Source organism: Rhinopithecus bieti, unplaced genomic scaffold (assembly GCF_001698545.2).
Source record: "Rhinopithecus bieti isolate Rb0 unplaced genomic scaffold, ASM169854v2 scaffold_4916, whole genome shotgun sequence".
NCBI lineage: Eukaryota > Metazoa > Chordata > Mammalia > Primates > Cercopithecidae > Rhinopithecus > Rhinopithecus bieti.
Genome location: NW_016804605.1, coordinates 195,092 through 216,100, shown reverse-complemented (window position 1 = coordinate 216,100; position 21,009 = coordinate 195,092). Strand labels below are relative to the sequence as shown.

The following is a 21,009-nucleotide window of genomic DNA, read 5'->3' as shown; positions in this document are numbered from 1 at the left end:
TTATCTCATGGCAAAATATTTAAAAGAATTGCCTAATTTAAAGTTGTGGCCAGGGGCCAGATGCAGTGGCTCACACCTGTAATCCCAGCACTTTGGGAGGCCGAAGCTGGTAGATCACTTGAGGCCAGGAGTTCGAGACCAGTCAAAACCCCATCTCTACTAAAAATACAAACATAATCGGTCATGGTGGCTCATGCCTGTAGTCCCAGCTGCTTGCGGGGTTGAGGCATGAGAATCGCTAGAACCCGGGAGGCAGAGGTTGCAGTGAGCTGAGATCCCACGACTGCACTCAAGCCTGAGCTACAGAGCAAGACTTTGTCTCAAAAAAACAAACCTTGTGGCCAGGCTTGTTGATTCACGCCTATAATCCCAGCACTTTAGGAGGCCAAGGTGGGAAAACAGCTTGAGCCCAGGAATTCCAGACCAAGCTAGGCAACATAGCAAGATGTTATCTCTAAAACAACAAAAACATTAGCCAGGTGCGGTGGTGCAGCCTATAGTCCCAGCTACTTGAGAGGCTTAGAGGTGTGAGCATCGCTTGAGCTCCTTGACCAGGAGGTCGAGGCTATAGTTAGCCATGATGACGCCACTGTACCCCAGCCTGGGCTGGACACAGCAAGACCTGTCTCAATAAATAAATAAATAAAGTTGTTACACAGGTTTCTCTTATAAAAAGGCAAGTGTCACAAATTTACTGACCTTTTTTGTTGTTTTTTGTTTGTTTGTTTGTTTTGTTTGTTTTTTTGACACAGTCTTGCTATGTTGCCCAGGCTGGAGTGTAGTGGCTTGATCTCTGCTCACTGCAACCTCGACTTCCCAGGTTTAAGCAATTCTCCTACTTCAGCCTCCCGAGTAGCTGGGATTACAAGTGTCTGCCACTACGCCTGGCTAATTTTTTTTTTGTATTTTTAGTAGAGACGGGATTTCACCATATTGGCCAGGCTGGTCTGACCTCAGGTAATCTGCCCGCCTTGGCCGCCCAAAGTGCTGGGATTACAGGCATGAGCCGCCGTACCCGGCCTTGCTGACCTTCTCTACAGTGACAGTGACTGTCTGTAATATAATAGCTGATAGAGATATTTGAACAAATGTACTTGTTTTGTAAGGTAAACAGTCTCTTTAAAAGTTTTATTGCATATATTTTAACTTGTTTAATTGCTTTTTATTTTTATTTGCAATTTATTCTACAGAAACGTTGCAATGGTAGTACAGCAGTCCCTCTCACGCACCTTCCCCTGACGTTAACATCTTTTTTTTTTGAGATGGAGTCTCGCTCTGTTGCCCAGGCTGGAGTGCAATGCCACGATCTCAGCTCACTGTAACCTCTGCCTCCCGGGTTCAAGCAATTCTCCTGTCTCAGCCTCCTGGGTAGCTGGAACTATAGGCACCCACCACCACGCTCTGCTAACATTTTTGTATTTTTAGTAGAGGCAGGGTTTTGCATGTTGGCCAGGCTGACCTCAAACTCCTGACCTCAGGTGATTTGCCCACCATGGCCTCCCAAAGTGCTGGGATTACCGGCGTGAGCCACCGCACCCGGCCTGATGTTAACATCTTCTACATGAACTAAGATAGTTGTACCATTTTACATTTCCACCAGCAGTATACAAGAGTTCCACATCCTCACCAACACTTGGTATGGTCAGTCTTTTCAATTTTAGCCGTCTTAATAGGTGGGTAGTAGTATCTCATTATGGTTTTAATTTGCATTTCCTTAATGCCTAATGACATTGAGTTTATTTTCATGTACTTATTTGCCATCCATATATCTTCTTGGCAAAGTGTCTGTTACATCTTTTATACATTTTTTATTTTGCTGTTTCTTATTATTGATATATATATGAACTCACATATATTCTGGATATAAGTCCTTTATTACAGCGGTCCCCAGCCTTTTTAGCACCAGGAACTGGTTTCATGGAAGACAGTTTTTCCACAGACCAGGGTAGGGCGGGGTGGCAGGGGAGGATGGTTTCAGGATGAACCTGTTCCACCTCAGATCATCAGGCGTTAGTTATATTCTCATAAGGAGCGTGCAACCTAGATCCCTCACATGTGCAGTTCACAATAGGGTTCGGCTCCTGTGAGAATCTAATGCCGCCACTGATCTGACGGGAGGCGGAGCTCACCCACTGCTCACCTCCTACTGTGTGGCCTGGTTCCTAACAATCCCGGGGAAAGAGAGCACAGGGGCTGGCCTGGAGGGCTGGACTCCCGGCCTCACCCATCTTGATTCAAAGTGGCTACGTGTTTGTTATATATTGGACTTCCCCTAAAAGCTTTTGTTTGGGAAAAAAAGAAAAAAGAGCTCCTCAGCCCCCAAAAATAAATGAATAAATGTTTCATAACCACCAAATTCCAGTTCAGTTTCTAGACGTGGTCCTGTGGGTGATTGGGTTGAACACTCCAGCACATACATCTTAAAAAAGCAACATCAGGTTCTAGCACCTCTCTGGTTGCTTACGAGGGCAGCAGTTTTTCCCACCCTTAACCTCCAGGCTGTATGCCTTCAGCACCCTCTTGCAACATGGACCACAAGTAACACAACAATAAGTGGGCATCAAACGTAGGCAGTCGTGTGGCAGCCAGGTTCTGAGGATCAGGTACTGGGTGTGGGCAGCTGGTCACCTGCAATACCTTGGCAAGGTGAATAAAGACAGCTTTACTTCTTCAAAAACATTTGTTTTGACACCGGTGAATAACTGCTTTTTGTAAGACGCTCGCACACTGAAGAAAGTGTTTCAAGTGTTTTTTATCATGTGAGCTTTGTGGACGAAGCTGTGGTATGCCAGTCTCCTCTAGGGACAACCTGCTCCCCCATTCTCCATGACATAAAACAGTGAGGGAAGGGTACCCACAAGGGCTGACTCAGGGGTGAAGCCGATGTTCCCCATGGCTGGACATTGCCTGAGGTCAGCAGTTTCCTCATCAGTGAGGCCCTGCGAAGCTTCCAGAAGCATCCTGGGATGGCAATGGGGTGCTCCTGGAGAGTCCTAGAATTGCCGTGTAATACATGCTACACTCTCCCACCGCTTTCTGAACTTTAAGAAACAAGGAGTCAAGCACTCTGGCTTTAGAATAGAAAGGGTCACACGAGTGTCCACCACGTCCTATCCCTTCAGTCCATCTGCTCTCTGGCCCCCATGTTCATGTCACTGACTGAGTCGAGTTCTCAGGATAATTGATCTCCTGCAACAAAAGATACCTGTCCCCAGCTGTCCTGGAAGACACTGTGACCTTCAGGTATGCAGCTCCGGCAAAGGTGATCCCCATACATCTCTCCCTTCTCCCAGGTCCATGTGTCCTTTCTCTGACACCCCACTCCCACACCCATGCTCTCACCCCCAGATTTGTCTTCAGGCCTTTGGGCTCTCCGGTCACTGCGGGCTGTCCTTCACATGTGGCTTTAAGAAGTAGGATCTGAATTGTAATCCACAGTTGGAGGGCACTTCCCCTTAGTAAATGGTGTGATCCTTTCCCTTTAAAAAGACAGAAAAAATTAAAAATGGAAGTGATCCCTTGGAAGGGAGTGGGCTTCTCATCCCTGGAGGGACACCCATAGGGGATGAACAGGTACCTGTTGGTTCTGCTTCACAGGAGGTCCTACATTGGTGAGAGGCCAAAATTGATGACCTCTAGACCTTTCCAACAAAACAGCCTGATTCTAAGGATAGGATTCCAGCGATTCATACCCAGTTCAGCTCATTAAAGCACCCAAGTTGGCTTGTAAGAACTTCAGGTACAAAATCATAGTGCCTGGAAGATTATCTGACCCAACCCTGAGAGGAAGAACAAGGACCAGAGAGAGGAGGGAACTTACCTGAAGTCACCTGAAGGCTAGCATCAGGGCCAGAATGTAAGCCCTGACCTCAGTCCCACTTTCCCTCCACTGCTCCAATTCTTTCCCATGAGTGGAAACCCAGAGGACTCAACCTCCCATCCCATGAGCCCTTTGGAAGATGACACTTCCATAAGAACCCCTTGCTGTGTGTGTCAAACAGCATCCGCCAGCCCTTACATTACACACTTGATGTATCTGTTTGTTGTCTGTCCTCCCCAACAAGATTTGAACTCCATGAATGCAGGACTTTGACTTCTTCATTGGTATTTCCCCTATGCCTAGATCATTACCCATGCTTAACAAATATTTGTCAAAGGAGGGAGGACTCACCAGGGTAAGAAAGGTCTTTCCCACCATCCAGTGGGTCTCCACGCCTCCTGTCTCTCCATTCCTCCCCATGTTCACGGCCCCTGGCCCGGCCCCATGCATCATTTCTCATCTCTACCATTGAGGCAGCCTCCTTGTCTCTATCCCCGCAACAGTCCATAATGCCATAAGTATGTTTATTAAACACAAGAATTACTTCCCATTAAAATCCTTCTGGATATCTGGGGGAAAAAAATTTGCAAAACACATATCTGATAAAGGCCTTATGCTTAGAATATCTAAGGAACTCAAAGCTGAATATAAGAAACCAAGCAGCCCATTTGTTTAAAATGTGCAAAAGATTTGAAAACACTTCACCAAAAGAAGACATCAGAGGACACATATGAAAAGAGCCTCAACATCTTGTCACTGAAGAAATGCAAATTCAAACCATAATGAAATATACTATTAGAATGGCTTAAATTAGAAAAGAAAAAACCCTGACAATACCAAGTGCTGACAAGGATGCAGAACCCTTAGACCCCTCATACATTGCTGGTGGGAGTGCAAAATGGACCAGCCATTTCAAGATAGTTTAGCAGCTTCTTACAAAGTCATACACACACCCACCAAATGACCTAGAAATCCTACTCCTATTTACCAGAGAGAAATAAAAACGTATGTCTACGTGAAGACCTGTATGTAACTGTAGCAGCTTTATTAAAAATTTCCCAACTGTAAACAATCCAAATGTCCCTCAACTTAGGAATGGATAAACAAACTGTGTCACAACCATACAGTGCAATCCAACTCAGCATTAAAAAGGAACGAACTATGGATACACACAACAACAGCATGGCTGAATCTCAAGAGCACTGTGTAACATGAAAGAAAAAGATACAAAATTCTACATACAGATGATTCCATTTATATGACATTCTGGAAAAGGCAAAACTCCAGGGATGGTAGAGTTGCCAGGGATGGCAGTAGGAGGAGTAGACTGACTACAGATAGTATAAGGGGGATAGGAATATTCTATATCTTGCCTGAGGTGATATGTATGACAACTACATGCATTTGTCAAAACTCATAGAATTGGGCTGGGTGTAGTGGCTCATGCCTGTAGTCCCAGCACTCTAGGAGGCTGAGGTGGGTGGATTGCTTGAGCTCAGGTGTTCGAGAACAGCCTGGGCAGAATGGCAAAAGCACATCTCTACAAAAAATTTAAAAATTACCTGGGTGCAGTGGTGCACACCTGTAGTCCCAGTACTTGGGAGGCTGAGGTGGGAGGATTGCTTGAGCCCAGAAGGTCGAGGCTGCCATAAGTCACGTTCATGCCACTGCGCTCTAGCTTAGGTGACAGAGTGTTGACACTATCTCAAAAAACAACAAAAAAAACCTCATAGAATTGTATACCTAAAGAGAATGAATTTTACTGCATGTGAGTTATACTATAATAAGTTCAACTTTAGGCTGGGCGTGGTGGCTCACGCCTGTAATCCTAGCACTTTGGGAGGCCAAGGCAAGTGGATCACCTGAGGTCAAGAGTTTGAGACCAGCCTGGCCAACATGGTGAAACCCGTCTCTATTACAAACACAAAAGTTAGCCGAGCATGGTGGGAGGTGCCTGTAATCCCAGCTACTCGGGAGGCTGAGGCAAAAGAATCGCTTGAACCCAGGAGGAAGAGGTTGGAGTGAGCCGAGATCACGAGATCCAGCCTGAGCAACAGAGCAAAATAAAAATCTGTGTCAAAATAAATAAATAAATAAATAAAATAAATTCAACTTTAAAAAAATTATGTGGCTTCTCACATACAAGATAAAGTCCAAGCAGCTTAGCTATGCATTCCAGCCCTCTAAGGACTGACCGAACCACCTCTCCTGCCTTATTATCCACTATTCCCCTCTACACACCCCACACATCATTCAAAATGGGCCATTTAGTATTGCCCAGATATGTCCTGAACTTTTTGCTTCCTTTCCTTCCCTCATGCTCTTCTCTCTGTCCTAAATATTTTTCTTCTCCCTGGAAGAAGAAAACGCTTGAAGAAACAACACAGCTTGGAGCCAGATGGACCAGAGACCCAATCCTATTTTGTGACTGTCCTAGACAGAGAGCAAAAATGGCCCAGGCCTCCACAGCTCCTTCTATTGGTGGTCTTTCCAATGCAATTGCAGCCTCTCCCATCAAGAGGTGGAGTCTACTCCCCATGCACCCCCACCCTGCTTGAATCTGGGCTGGCCATGAACTTGCTTTGGCCAACAGAATGTGGTAGGAATAATGGTGTGGCTGGGCTGCAAAAGGCCTTGCACACTTCCTCTCTCAAACCCCAGCCTCCTTCATAGAGGCAAGCCTGAGCTACACTGCTGAAGGCTCGAGTCTGTGTGGAAGACAGTCTAGTTGTTCCATCCAAGACCATCCCAGACCAGCCAGCCCCCAGCCAACCCATAGACTCATGAACAATAACAAATGGCTATTGTTTTAAGCCACTGAGTTTCTGGGTGGTTTGTTATGTAGCAATAGCTAACTGCTACAATCAGTAACTCGCTGTGGCCCTGGGAAAGTTACTCAGTTTCCTCATCTATATAATAAAGGCAGTTATTACATACCTCACAGGGCTTTGTGATGCCCATGAGAGATGATTTTTTTTTTTTAATTGAGATGGAGTCTCATTCTGTTGCCTAGGCTGGAGTACAGTGGCGAGATCTCAGCTCACTGCAACTTCCACTGCTGGATTCAAGCGATTCTCCTGCCTCAGCCTCCTGAGTAGTTGAGACTACAGGCACCCGCCACCGCACCCGGCTAATTTTTGTATTTTTAGTAAAGACGTGCTTTCACCATGTTGGCCAGGCTGGTCTCAAACTCCTCAGGTGATCTGCCTGCCTCAGCCTCCCAAAGTGCTGGGATTACATGCATGAACCACTACTCCCGGATGAGAGATGTTTATATAGAGCTGATTACAGTGCCTGGCACACAGTCAACCTTTGATTAACGGATGTTACCCCTTTCCAAGCCCAACCCTTATCCAGCTTTTCAGAACCAGATCAAATGCCACTTCTTCCAAGCAGCCCTCCCTGCTTGGACAGCTCCAAATTCAATGTAGTATTTGCCTCCTCTGAACTCCCATAGTATTTCTTCTTTCCCACTCTAATATAGTCTATCTTCAACTATAAGCAATTTGGAAAAACAGCCATAGCCTTAAACATAGGTATCCAGTACAAATGTATACTCAATGCCAGAAAAAGATGAAATGATCTGCATAGATTAGGGACAGAAAGTCTGTTCTGCCTCCCAGGCCTCTGCTCCTTCCAACCATTACACACAGACCCCTTCAAGGGTGATCCCAGCAGACTTCCTTGCATGTTCTTCGTGCTCAGTAAATGTATCCTGAATTGAATCAGCCAAATTGGGGTGGCATTTTCCCCTTGGGGGCAATGAAAACATGCAGGAGGGTTTTGGGGTCTTCCCAAAGACTGGGGACCACTACTTCCCAACCAGTGGGCAGGCACCTGAAATGCTAACCGTCCCGCCACTAGGCAGGAGAATCTGGCACCATGAAGAAGAGGCACCTCACTCCTCCCACATGCCAGCAGTGCCCTGCTGTGTGGTGCTGGGCTATGGGGAAAGAGTTGGATGGCAAGTCTTCCACACAGACCCTGGCCTGTGAGACAGGCTTCATTGTGCCCATTCTACAGCTAAGAAAAGAGAGTTGTGCTTAGTAGCCCAGGGTCACACAGCTAAGAGATGCTAAAGTGGAGACTTTAACCTGCATCTTCTCCCGATGTTCACCAACTTGTTGGAGCCTCAAACGGGCCATGTCAGGGTGAAAAGTCCATGCTGATCTGAAGGCCATCAAGCAGATGACACAGAGCGGAGTCCAGGCTACCTATGGGGACATGGGCTATGAATGCTGACATCATTTAGGGAACAAAATACACAACAGGAAGGTCACATGACTTGTCGATAGCACATGGCTTGTAAACAACAGAACCGCAGTCCCCTACCTCAATATAGGACACATTTTTGGGGAGTCTATTGTAATATTTTATAACCCCCTAAAGGTTTCCTACCTAAGCAACTGTTAATTCAGATATGAGAAGGCAAAGGTGAGTCCCGTCCCAACATTACATCTTCCAAGTGGCGTTTTCCAAAGATTTCCTCCCACGTCAACTGCACTTTGAAGAACACTTACTGGCTGCTTGATTTGCAGGTATTCGTCAGCAAAGACACCAGACTCCTCCATCAAGACTCGGCTGATCCCACCCCACCTGATCCACCTGGCTTTGTTCTTCCATATCCCCTCCAGAGCCCACCCTCCCACTGCTCAGCCATCCCTGATCAGGCCAGGCTTGTTTACCCCTCACACCCAGACTGGCTGCCTGGAATATCCTCCATCTCTCCAGGCCACCTTTCAGGGTGGACATGCCCACATGCTCATGGCACCTGGCTGAGCCCTCCTTCATGTACCTGATGCTAAATCAATCCTTCCCCTCTGCCCCGTTTGCCTGAGACCTTCTGTGTTCTGACCCCTAGCAAATATCCACTAAAGTCAATTAAATCATCAACCCTTTTTCTCCCCACCTCCTACCCCCATCCAAGGCCAACGTTTCTCCCTGTGCTCAGGGTGATCACCCCTCCAGCCCAAGCAAAGAGCATGTTCCACCACCTCACAAGGAATCTCCCGCTCCTTCCCTGCCCATCAGCCCAGAAATATGCTCAAGTTTCTACCCCATCCACCTCCACCAGAAATACAGAGAGGAATAAGGAGAGAGAGGGGGACAGAGGGAAGGCAGGCAGGCAGGCAGGAAGGAAGTAAAGTGGGGGAGGGAGGGGGAAGGGAGAGAGCGAAGGAAGGAGAAACGAAAAAGTAGGGCCTTCTCTCCCAACTGCCTTCTCTTGAAGCGAAGCCCAGTTTCCCCTGGTGCCACACAGTCTCAATGGCAAACAACTGACTTCCGTGTCCCAGAGTAAACGTGCAGAGGGGGTTGAGGGGAGAAGGAGGGGACTCCATATGCTGAACTTCCTGAGTCCCTCTTTCCTACCCAAACTTCCAAATCTCTCACCAAAACAGCATGCACAAAGGGTAAAAGGAAAGTGATCAAATAAGGTCAAGTGGAGTAAGGGCAGGAAGATGGGTCATGGTGAAGGCCAACTATGCCTCAGCTTCCCTGGGTTCAAAGAGCCTTCCCTTCTGCTCTCATCTTCCAGAAAGCTTCGGGGGAAAGAGTGGGCAAAGTGTTCTGGACAGAGAGAGAGAAGTCCTGGGCTCCACCTGCCCTCATCTCTGGGGAGGTGGGTGAGTGCCCTCCCCATGAAGCTGGAGCCACTCTGGACCAGACTGCTGTCTGGTTCTCTTCTGCAATGTCCTAGGAACCAGCAAGGTGCCTGGCACACAGTAGGTGCACAATCAAGTTTTGAGAAATATATGCATCAATGCCGTTTACTAACAGTGACTTTGGAAAATCACTTTTTCTCTTCAAACTTCGATACTCTCAACTGAAAAGCATTGAAAGTAATCCCTACCCTTTAAAGCTATTGTATGCAATAAGTACATACAAAATCACTTTGTCCGACCAGGCACAGTGGCTCATGCCTGTAATCCCAGGACTTTGGGAGGCCGAGACGGGCAGATCACTTGAGGCCAGGAGTTTGAGAACAGCCTGGCAACATGGTGAAACCTCCTGTACAAAAATTACAAAAATTAGCTGGGCGTGGTGGCACGCACCTGTAGTTCCAGCTGCTTGGAAGCCTGAGGTGGGAGGACTGCTTGAGCCCAGGAGGTCAAGGATGCAGTGAGCCAAGATCGCGCCAGTGCACTCCAGCCTGGGTGACAGGGCAAGCCTCTGTCTAAAAAAAGAAAAAACAAAGCAAAACAAAAACAACAACAACAGAAAACCCCATTACTTTGTCCATTTTAAAGATAGTCCAAGAATACAAAAATGTATTACTATCATTACAGAGAATAGACATTTATGATTTCCATTTCAGATTTCTGGACAAAGAATATGCCTTTTAGCTTCAAATACCAAAAATGCAGTATGCATGTTGGAGCATTTAGGAGAAGGTGTACTCATGGCTGCCATTTCCTTTGAACTTTATTAAAAATGAAAGATAATTAACAGATAGATAGACAGGTAGAAAGATAGGTCATAAAGCAAAAAGAGTAAAACATTAGTGGTACAGGTTGAGCTTCCCTTATCTGAAAATCCAAAATCCAAATGCTCCGAAATCTGAAACTTTTTGAGCACCGACATGATGCCACATGGTGAAACCCCATCTACAACAAATACAAAATTAGCTGGGCGTGGTGGCACATGCTATAGTCCCAGCTACTTGGAAGGCTGAGGTGGGAGGATTGCTTGAGCCTGGGAGGTCAAGGCTGCAGTGAGCCATGATTATGCCACTGCACTCCAGCCTCTAGCCTAACCCTGTATCAAAAAAACAAAAAAAAAAAAAATTCATGGTTATTATAATTTCTTCATGTCATGAATTTTATTGTTTACCATGATTAAATACTCATCTTTGTTCCACTTACCATTTTGGCCTTGAATTCTATTTTGCTTAGTGTTTGTATTACTACTCCTCTCTCGTTGTTGGTTACATTTATCTGATATATCATAGCCAGATGTATCTTTACATGCAAGTCTTCCCCTTTCTTTCTTCTTTTTTTTTTTTTTTTTTTTTGAGATGGAGTTTCGCTCTTGTCACCCAGGCTGGAGTGCAATGGCACAATCTTGGCTCACTGTACCCTCTGTCTCCCAGATTCAAGTGATTCTTCTGCCTCAGCCTCCTGAGTAGCTGGGATTACAGGCGTGCATCACCACGCCTGGCTAATTTTTGCATTTTTAGTAGAGACAGGGTTTCACCACGTTGGCCAGGCTGGTCTCAAACTCCTGACCTCAGGTGATTCACCCGCCTCAGCCTCTCAAAGTGCTGGGATTATAGGCATGAGCCACCACACCCGGCCATGTCTTCCCCTTTCTTAAGCTCTCCATGTTAATTCATTTTTCATTTGACTGGAGTATATCCTTCAGTAATATTTTCAGAAAACATGCATTTCATATACATTCCAATATTTATGCATCTCTCATTTGCTTTGCACGTGAATGACTGGTTGGCTACATAGAGGACTCTACATAGTCCCAATTCTTTTCCTTGAGAATTATATAAACAGTGTTTTCTATCATTTGTGTTTCAGAAGAGAAGTATGAAATATGCCTGATTGTCTTTTATTTAGATTGCAGGTTCAGTGTCATTTTAGATATGATACTAGCAAGATTTTTATTTTACCTTTGAAACCCAGAAATTTCACCACACTTTTCATGGCTTGGATGGGTATATTAACCTCTCTCCCTCCTGAAACCTCACTAAAACAAAGTAAAGGAATAAAAATGTTAAGGCACATAGCCACAAGGGCAAAAAGAATAGAAGAAGCAGCAGGAAGAAAAAATATTTTGGAAGTTGAAAAGCAGATGGAAGAATGGTGACTAACCTAGTAGACCTAAGAAAGCTAAACCCCAAATCAGTAGAGGGTAAAGCTAAGAATCCTCCCACTCCAAAAGACTAAGGAATTGGCAGCACCAGGTACCTCTGGAAGTGGGAATGAAGATGAAACCGAAAACAGGGATCGGTCTGTATAATATCAGTTTGATAATCTGTATAATATCAGTTTCTCTCCCCCACTGTCTGCAGCCAGATGAGTGCCCTTCATTTAGCCTGGCAGAAGACTGGAGATTTATTCTCTGGAGACAGATTCTTTGTTCAGGATGGCACCAGGCATAGTTGAAATCATGAGTACCATATTTAAAACAGGGAATTGGGCTGGGCACGGTGGTTCACGCCTGTAATCCCAGCACTTTGGGAGGCCAAGGCAGGCAGATCACCTGAGGTCAGGAGTTTGAGACTAGCCTGACCAACACGGAGAAACCCTGTCTCCACTAAAAATACCAAATTAGCCGGGCATGGTGGCACATGCCTGTAACCCCAGCTACTCAGGAGGCTGAGGCAGGAGAATCACTTGAACCCAGGAGGCGAAGGTTGTGGTGAACTGAGATCACGCCATTGCACTCCATCCTGGGCAACAAGACAAACAAACAAACAAACAAGGAATTAAATAGAAGTTTAATCACTAAATACTGAGAACTGTAGCCTCTTCCCTTCGACTTAGATTCTAGAGCTTGGATAGCCAAGCTTACACCCCCCCGAGAAGCTTGCTCTGGCCAAGGCCAAGAGGAAAGCTCTAACATTAGTGACATTGGGAGTTCACCCAGTGAAAACACCCAGCTTGATCATTCTGTAGTGGAGTCCATAATCAACAAGTACCCCAGAGCCTTCAGAAGGATTTACAGCTGGACAGGGATGCAGAGCCAAGGATCACCAGACATTCGAGGAAAAACTTCTGATATGGAAGACTGAGGCCAAAATGAACACACAGAAAAATGAGATTTGGAAAAAAATGGGGACAATGTCAAGCAAATAGTCTTAATATCTTCAAAAAGAAGATATTAATCTTTAATCTTTTGAAGATATTTGTCTTAATATCTTCGAAAGGTGAGAAAGCACTGCCTTCATGAAACCAGAGCATATTGTTATCAAAGGAACATTCAGAAAACAAAAAAATAACTCTTAAAACTTAAAAATATGAATGCAAAAATGAAATTTTCAGTGAGGGAATGGCAGACTATTTCTGGTCACCTGAAAACAATCAGTAGCTGAGAAGCACTCAGGACAGAACCAAGCACAGGGCAGGTTTTTCAAATGAATCAGTCAGTGAAAAAGTGCAGAAAGAAATCCTTCACACCTGTGATCGATCTTCTGGGCCTCCTGGCATAATTCTCCTGAGCCAGGAGCCCAAGTAGAGCAAGGGCTTCATGGACGATGCTGAACTTGAGCCTCAGAGAGAATCATGCCCCAGCCTAACAGTCTGACACCCATGGGGACCTGCTGGTTGGCTTCAGTTTGGCAGCATTCATAAGACTTAGGCCTCACCAGGTCCCCCAGGGTATAAATTCTTCTGTTTTTACAGATGGGAAAACTGAGGTCTGGAAGACAAAGGGTAACTCTTGGTTGGAGATGGATCTAAAAGGGGAACTCATATTCTGTGTAGTTTATCTCATGCACTCTTGTCCTGTATTTGTACCATTTTTTCTGTTTATAAAACAATATATGCTTATTTTGAAAAACTCAAACATTTCAACAAGATAGAATATGAAAGAATCTGGTAACCCTGCCCTCCACACATAATCATGGCCAACAGTGTGGTGCTTAGTCCTCCATATTATGCTATCTACACATATGTCAATGGATTTTAAAGTGGGATCATTATTCCTCTATCTAAAAATATATTTATATGTATCTTACTCTTTCAGATGAAGCTTATAATCAATTTATCCAGTTTCCCCCTCCGGCCCCATCAACCTCTTTAGGATTTGACTTAAGATGTGGACATCACTGGGAAGATTTAATATTTTTCCAACATCATGTCTTTTCATCCAGTTATTCAGGCATTCTTTAACATCTGTTAATGAAGATTTCTATTTTTCTTCATTTATGCCTTAAATATACCAAATTAAGTTTATCCCAAATGTATTTTATCATTTGTGTTGCTAATAAGAATGGGATCTTAGTAAAAAGAACCCTCAAAAAATAAAATCAAAAAAAAAAAGAAGAAAAGAAAGAAATAAAAGAACGGGATATTGGCCAGGTGCAGTGGCTCACCTGTAATCCCAACACTCTGGGAGGCCAAGGCAGGAGGATCACTTGAGCTCAGGAGTTTGAGACCAGCCTGGGCAACACAGTGACATCCCGTCTCTCTACAAAAAATAGAAAAATTAGCCAGGTGTGGTGGCACATGCCTGTAGTCCCAGCTACTTAGGAGGCTGAGGCAGGATGGTCTATTGAGCCTGGGAGGTGGAGGTTACAATAAGCCATGATCGTGCCACTGCAGCCCTGGGTGGCAGAGCAAGACCCTGTCTAAAAGAAAGAATGGGATCCTTTTTTTGCCTCAATTAATTTTCCATTTGTTATGGCTGCAGTATAAAAGGAAAATATTCATCTATACACTTGTTGCCTGTCTTTGCCTTAGCTTTACAGTTTTAAAATTAACTGTCTTGGAAATTTTTAGTAAACACACATATCATTATCAATTGTAATAACGTTGCTCTTCCTTACCAATGTTTTCTATTTCTTATTTATTTTTCCTGTCTTATTGCTTTTGCTACAACCTCCAAAACAATGTTAAAAAATGCCAGTGACACAAGCATCCTTATCTTGTTCTTGACTTCATTGAGAAACCTCTAGTTACTCAATGTTTTTGGCCTTCTCTTTCAAAGCCCTCATCCTCCTCAAGCCTCAAAGGACCTGCTATTTCTCCCCAGTCTCTATATAAAATCTCTATCTTATTAGAGGTTTTTGCTTGGGTCTTTGGCAACAGAGGGTGATTTAAGTAATTGTAGTTTCTCTTTCTGGATGTCGTGCATTTTAAGCCTCTGCAAAGAACTTTTTCCTTATATAAATAAGCACAACGGAATTCTGCCAAGGCAGGAGCAGCTGCTAAGGGAAAAGGAAGCTAGCATGTGCAACATGCCTCCAAAACAGCATCGATAGGGGCAGTGTACATTCACCTGTGTCATTCATTCAGTCCTCATAATGGATTCTGAAGGTGATTATTAGTTTACCCTCATTTTTCAGATGAGGGAGGTCTTCTCCGAGCAACTTGCCCCAAGTCACACAGCTAAGTGGCAGACATGGAATTCTAAGCCAGGGTTAGAAATCCTGTAATTCTCACTGGCCTGAGTGTTGGATGTGTTAACAGTGGTGAAGGAGAATGCTGAACACAGGAGAAAGACAGATGTCCAGAGGGAGAACACAGATGTCCAGGGGGAGGTCCTGTGGGGATGGGGCACCCTTCCCTTCCTTAGAGTCTTTTGCTAAGCAAACGGCATATAGACTGGACTTTGCAAAAGAGCAGGTGGGAGGAGTGGCCCTGCAGGAGTCTGGGCATGGTACTTGCCCTAGCACCCCCAAATCCTCACATGGGTGTTGATAAAAGGACATTGCCCATGAAGGGGAAGGACCAGATTCTAGTGCCAGCTCTGTCACTCTCCAGCTGTGTGACTTTAGGCAAGTTGTCCTCCTCTTTTCCTCTCTCTGGTCCTGGTTTTAATACCCCTAAAATAAGGCTAACTACCTTGACTAGAAAGGGGAAGAAAATGCTTTTGCACCCCAAAAGTGTTTCATTTCATATGATTTACCATTGAACAAGGCAGATGAATATATGCATTTATCTCTACTTCCTTCTGCAACCCACTAAAAGTATAAACGAATTTTTTAGACATAGACAAACAGGAGGGGGCCTTCAAGATGGCTGACTAGAGGTGCCGAGCACTTGCCTCCTCCACAAAGAAGGACCAAAACAGCAAGTAGATAACCACACGTTGAATATAGCAAATGAGAGAACATGGAATTCAGCATAGAATATCTGAGGCATGGAAGGAGAAGGAAGCAGAGCAGCTGGCCTGGCCGGGATCAGCTCAGAGCCAGGAAAAAGTCCCCAGTGTGGAGAAAGGGTGAGCAAGAGATCTCCCGTGGTCCACATTCCCCCCACAGGCTCCTGCAATCCTACCCACAGGAGAGCGCTCAGGCCTTGCAGGCCCTGAGACTAATACAGGGGACTTCTGGGGGTCCATGTGACAGCATTGTTCCCAAGAGGGAGTTTGCACTGGTCCCACCTATCCCCTGATACCCAAGCAGTTGCAGCACAGCACCATTTTGAGAGCCCAGTTCCCACCAGTCTACATCCTGCTCTGGAGCCCTACAGATCCTATATCTCCAAATCCCTGGGGACCTGCAGACATCCCCTCACGTCCACTCAGAGAGCTGCAGTGTTCCAATGCCAGCTGGACCCAGCAGTGCGGACAGGTCCCCAGCATTCTAGCCCATGCAGTGTCCTACACCCTGGGGAATGGGCAGGGCAGTGCACTAAATAAGCTGACCTGGGGCAAAGAAACCTGAAGTTTGTGCTCCCCAGAGCCTGAGAGCTAGCTGCCTGGAACCATTGCCACTAACAGCAACCCTACCTCTTCAGTGGCAGAGCGCTGCCACACCATGCCACCTGTTCCAGGGCCTGAGGACATTGCCCCCTACCTGAAACTCTGTGCCAAATGTGCCATCTTGGGCCTAAGGAAAAAATGGATCCACCCACCCACACTTGCCACTGCCAGGCCCATGATACACTGTCAGGGAGCCCTATAGACAGGGCCCAACTCTACCTGTAGCCATGCAACCAGGCTTGTGCATGGTTGTCCAGGGGACGCCTTGAGGTAGACCTAATGCACCTACCCACTGCCTATGGCATGCATCTCCCAGGGGCCCAGGGATCTGCCTACTCAGCCTGCCTCACCACTGCTGGGCACACACACACCACCGGGAGCCTGGGACTGGCTCTTGCCCACCCTGCCACTGCTGGCACCACATGAACACTCAGGGCTAGAGGTAGAAGTGTGTGGCCCATTGACACTACTGTCACCACCGATGCCATGCATATCACCCAGGGGCCCAAGGACCCACTGGCTCAGGCCACCACTGCCAACACCAGCACCCAAACACACCACCTGGAGGCCTGAGGACCAGCCCACCCAGACCTGCCTCTGTCAGCACTCACATATGTTAACTAGGGGCCCAAGGACTGACATACCCAGCCCACTGTGCCACCACTGGTCCCTGAGGACTAGCCCACCTGGCACCCCCACCCCCAGCAAAGCCTTGCCATAGCCTCTCCTAACAACCACAGCCTAAGCCACTAAGAAACCCAAAGACACCACTGATGCTGATTATAGCTGAAGAAATCATACAGAAACTACATTACTGCATCCACACAGAATCAAAGCCAAAGTACTGTACCCAACCAACACTATATATACATCTACAGGTAAAAGTAATTCCCTATGAAAGACAGTCATAAAATTGGAAAAAGTGACTGTTATACTAGATGCACACATATGAACACAGGGACACAAGAAACATGAACAAGCAAGGAAACATCATACCTCCAAGGAATACAATATTTCTCCAGTAACAGATCCCAAACAAAAGGAAATCTATGAAATGCCTAAAAAATAATTCAAAATAATGATATTTTAAAAATCAATGAGATATAAGAGAAAACAGATAAAAAATACAAAGAAGTCAGGAAAATAATTGATGATCTGAATGAGATTCAACAAAAGATATCACTAAAAGGAACCAAACAGAAATCCTAGAACTGAACAATTCAATACAGGAAATTAAAAATACAATCAAGAACTTCAACAATACACTACATCAAGCAGAAGAAAGAATTTTTGAACTTGAAGACAGGCATCTTGAAATAATCTAGTCAGACAGAAAAAAGAAGAAAAAATTTACAAGATAAAGAAAGTATATTAACAGAACACCACAATGGAATAAAATATTCTAATTTTGAGAGTTCCAGAAGGAAAAGAGATTGGAAAAGACATAGAAAACCTATTTAATGAAATAATAGCTGAAAATATCCCAAGTCTTGCAAAAGATATAGACATCCAGACACAGGAAGCCCACAGAACCCCAAATAGATACAATCAAAAGGGACTTCTCCAAGATACATTACAGTCCAACTGTCAAAATCAAAGACTGGTCAGGCATGGTGGCTCACACCTGTAATCCCAGCACTTTGGGAGGCCAAGGCAGGAGGATTGTTCGAGCTCGGGAGTTCAAGACCTGCCTAGGCAACACAGTCAGACCCCATCTCTACAAAAACTAAAAAGTAAAAAAATATATATCTAGGCATAGTGGCACATGCCTATGCTCCCAGCTACTTGGGAGGCTGAGGTGGGAGGATTGCTTGAGCCTGGGAGGTCGAGGCTGCACTAAGCCATGATTGCATGACTACACTCCAGCCTGAGTGACAGAGTGAGACCTTGTCTTAAAAAAAAAAAAAAAAAAAAAAAATCCAAAACAGCAGAAATCTTACAAGCCAGGAGAGCATAGAATGATTATTCAAAGTACTGAAAGGAAAAAAACAAAAGAAACAAACAAAAAAACTACCAACCACAAACACTATACCCAGCAAAGCTATCATTCAAAAATGAAGGCAAAATAAATTATTTGCAGCACAAGCAAAAACAGGGAATTATTCACCACTAGACCGGTCCTACAAGAAAAATTTAAGAGAGTCCCACATCTGGAAGGGAAAGAACAACATCTACAATCATGAAAACATACAAAAGTATTAAACTCTCTGGTAGAGCAAATACACAAATGAGAAAGAGAAAGTAGTCTAACGTTATCATTACAAAAACCCACCAAATTGTAAAAGTAAACAATAAAAGAGGAAGAAAGGAACAAAAGATATGTAAAACAATCAGAAAACAACAAAATGACAGGTGTAAGTTCTTGCTTATCAATAACAACTTTGAATGTAAGTGGTTTAGATTTCCCAATTAAAAGATATAGACTGACTGCTGTCTAGAAGACAACTATCTGCTGCCTACAAGAAATTCACTTCACCTGATAAGACACACATAGATTGGAGTGGAGGGATGGAAAAAATATTCCACAAAAATGGAAAGCAAAATAGTGCAGGAGTAGCTGTACTTGTATCAGGCAAAATAGACCTTAAGTAAAAAAATAAATAAATAAAAAGAGACAAAGAAAGTCATTACATAATGATGAAGTGATCAATTTATCAAAAGAATATAACAATAGTAAATATATATGTACCAACACCAGAGCACTTAGATATATAAGGCAAATAATATTAGAACTAAAGAGAGAGATAGACTTCAATACAATAATAGCTGTAGACAAGACCCCACTTTCAGCACTGGAAAGATTATCCAACAGAGAGTCAATCAAAAAATATGAGACTTAATCTACACTATAGACCAAATGGACCTAACAGACATTTGCAGAACATTTCATCTAACAGCTACAGAATACACAGTCTTCTCATCAACACATGGAACATTCTCTAGGATAGACCATATGTTAGGCCATGAAACAAGTCACAACAAATTTTTAAAAATCAAAATCATACCAAGTATCTCCTCAGACCACAATAAAATAAAACTAGAAATCAATAACAAGAGGAACTTTGGAAATTGTACAAATAAATGGGAATTAAACAACGTGTTCCTGAAAGACCACTTGGTCAAGGAATAAATTAAGAAAGAGGCCAGGCATAGTGTCTCATACCTGGAATCCCAGCACTTTGGAAGACTGAAGTGGGTGGATCACTTGAGCCCAGGAGTTCAAGATCAGCCTGGGAAACATGATGAAATCCTGTCTCTACTAAAAATACAAAAAATTACTTGGGCATGGTGATGCGCACCTATAGTTCCAGCTACTCGGGAGACTGAGGTGGGAGAATCACCTGAGACCAGGAAGTTAAGGCTGTAGTGAGCCATGGAAACATAACATACAGCAAAAGCAGTGCTAAGAGGGAAGAAGATTATAGCAATAAATGCCTACGTCAAAAAAAGTAGAAAGATTTCAAATAAACAACAAGGAACCTCAGGGAACTAGAACATCAAGAACAAATCAAACCCAAAATTAGTTGAAGGAAAGAAAGAAAGATTAGAGCAGAACTAAACAAAATAGAGACTTAAAAAAAAATACAAAGGATCAACAAAACGAAAAGTTGATGTTTTGAAAACATAAAATCAATAAACATCTAGGACTTCTAGTACTATATTAAATAAGAGTGGAACAAGACAAGGATGCCCACTATCACCATTCCTATTTAACACAGTACTGGAAGTCCTAGCCAGAGCTCAGACAAAAGAAAGAAATAAGAGGCATCTAAATTAGAAATGAGGAAGTTATTATAAATTGTCCCTCCTTGCAGGCAACATGATCTTATATAGAGAAAAACCTAAAGACTCCGCCAAAAAACTCTAAGAACTGAGAAATGAATTCTGTAAAGTTGTCAGAATACAAAATCAACATACAATAATTAGTGGCATTTCTATATACCAGTAACTAGCTGAAAAAGAAATCAAGAAAACAATCCCATTTACAACAGCTGCCAAAAAATACACCTAGAAATAAATGTACCAAGGAAGTGAAAGACCTCTGTAATGGAATCTGCAAAACACTGATGAAAGAAATTGAAGAGAACACAAACAAATGGAAAGATATCCAATGTTCATGAACTGGAAGAATTAATATTGTTAAAATGACCTTACATAGAATGGTATTATTCTGACACCATTCAATAAATGATGTTAGAAAAACTGAATATCCATAGGAATGAAACTAGACCCCTTACTATATACAAAAACCAACTCAAAATTGATTAAAGACTTAAATGCCAGACCCAAAATTGTAAAACCACTAGAATAAAACATAAGGGAAAAACTTTAGGACATTGTTCTAGGCAACAACTTTATGACTAAGACTTCAAAAGCACAAGCAACAAAAGCAAAAATACACAAATGGGACTATATTAAACTAAAAAGCTTCTGCACAGCAAAAGGAACAATAGCGTGAAGAGACAACGTGTAGAAGAGGAGAAAATGTTTGCAAACTACTCATCAGACAAGAAACTTATATCCAGAATATTCAAGGAACTCAACAGCAATAATAATAATAATCCCGTTTAAAAAGTGGGCAGGGTGGGTGTGGTGGCTCATGCCTATAATCCGAGCACTTTGGGAGGCCAAGGCGGGCGGATCACCTGAGATCAGGAGTTCGAGACCAGCCTGGCCAACATGGTGAAACCCCGTCTCTACTAAAAATACAAAAATTAGCCAGGGGTGATGGTGTACACCTGTAATCCCAGCTACTCAGGAGGCAGAGGCAAGAGAATCACTTGAACCCAGGAGGTGGAGGTTGCAGTGAG

At 43.9% G+C, this 21,009-nt stretch overlaps 1 protein-coding gene across 2 annotated transcripts in view; it reads right to left on the bottom strand.

Moving 5' to 3' along the window:
- Positions 1-2,252: 2,252 nt before the first annotated feature.
- The window catches only part of CIMAP2 (ciliary microtubule associated protein 2), a 33,245-nt gene continuing 14,488 nt past the window's right edge, over positions 2,253-21,009 (bottom strand). Inside the window, exons 10-11 of one of the 2 annotated variants that reach the window (XR_001884972.1) lie at positions 3,343-3,479; positions 2,253-3,189 (exon numbers count right to left, since the gene is read on the bottom strand). Coding sequence is in view for 1 of the 2 variants with exons in the window: in XM_017869397.1 (XP_017724886.1) it covers positions 3,407-3,479 (73 nt within the window). In the remaining variant the exon portion in view is untranslated. Of the gene's footprint in view, positions 3,480-21,009 lie in introns of both variants that reach the window. The other variant, XM_017869397.1, reaches the window with a different exon arrangement.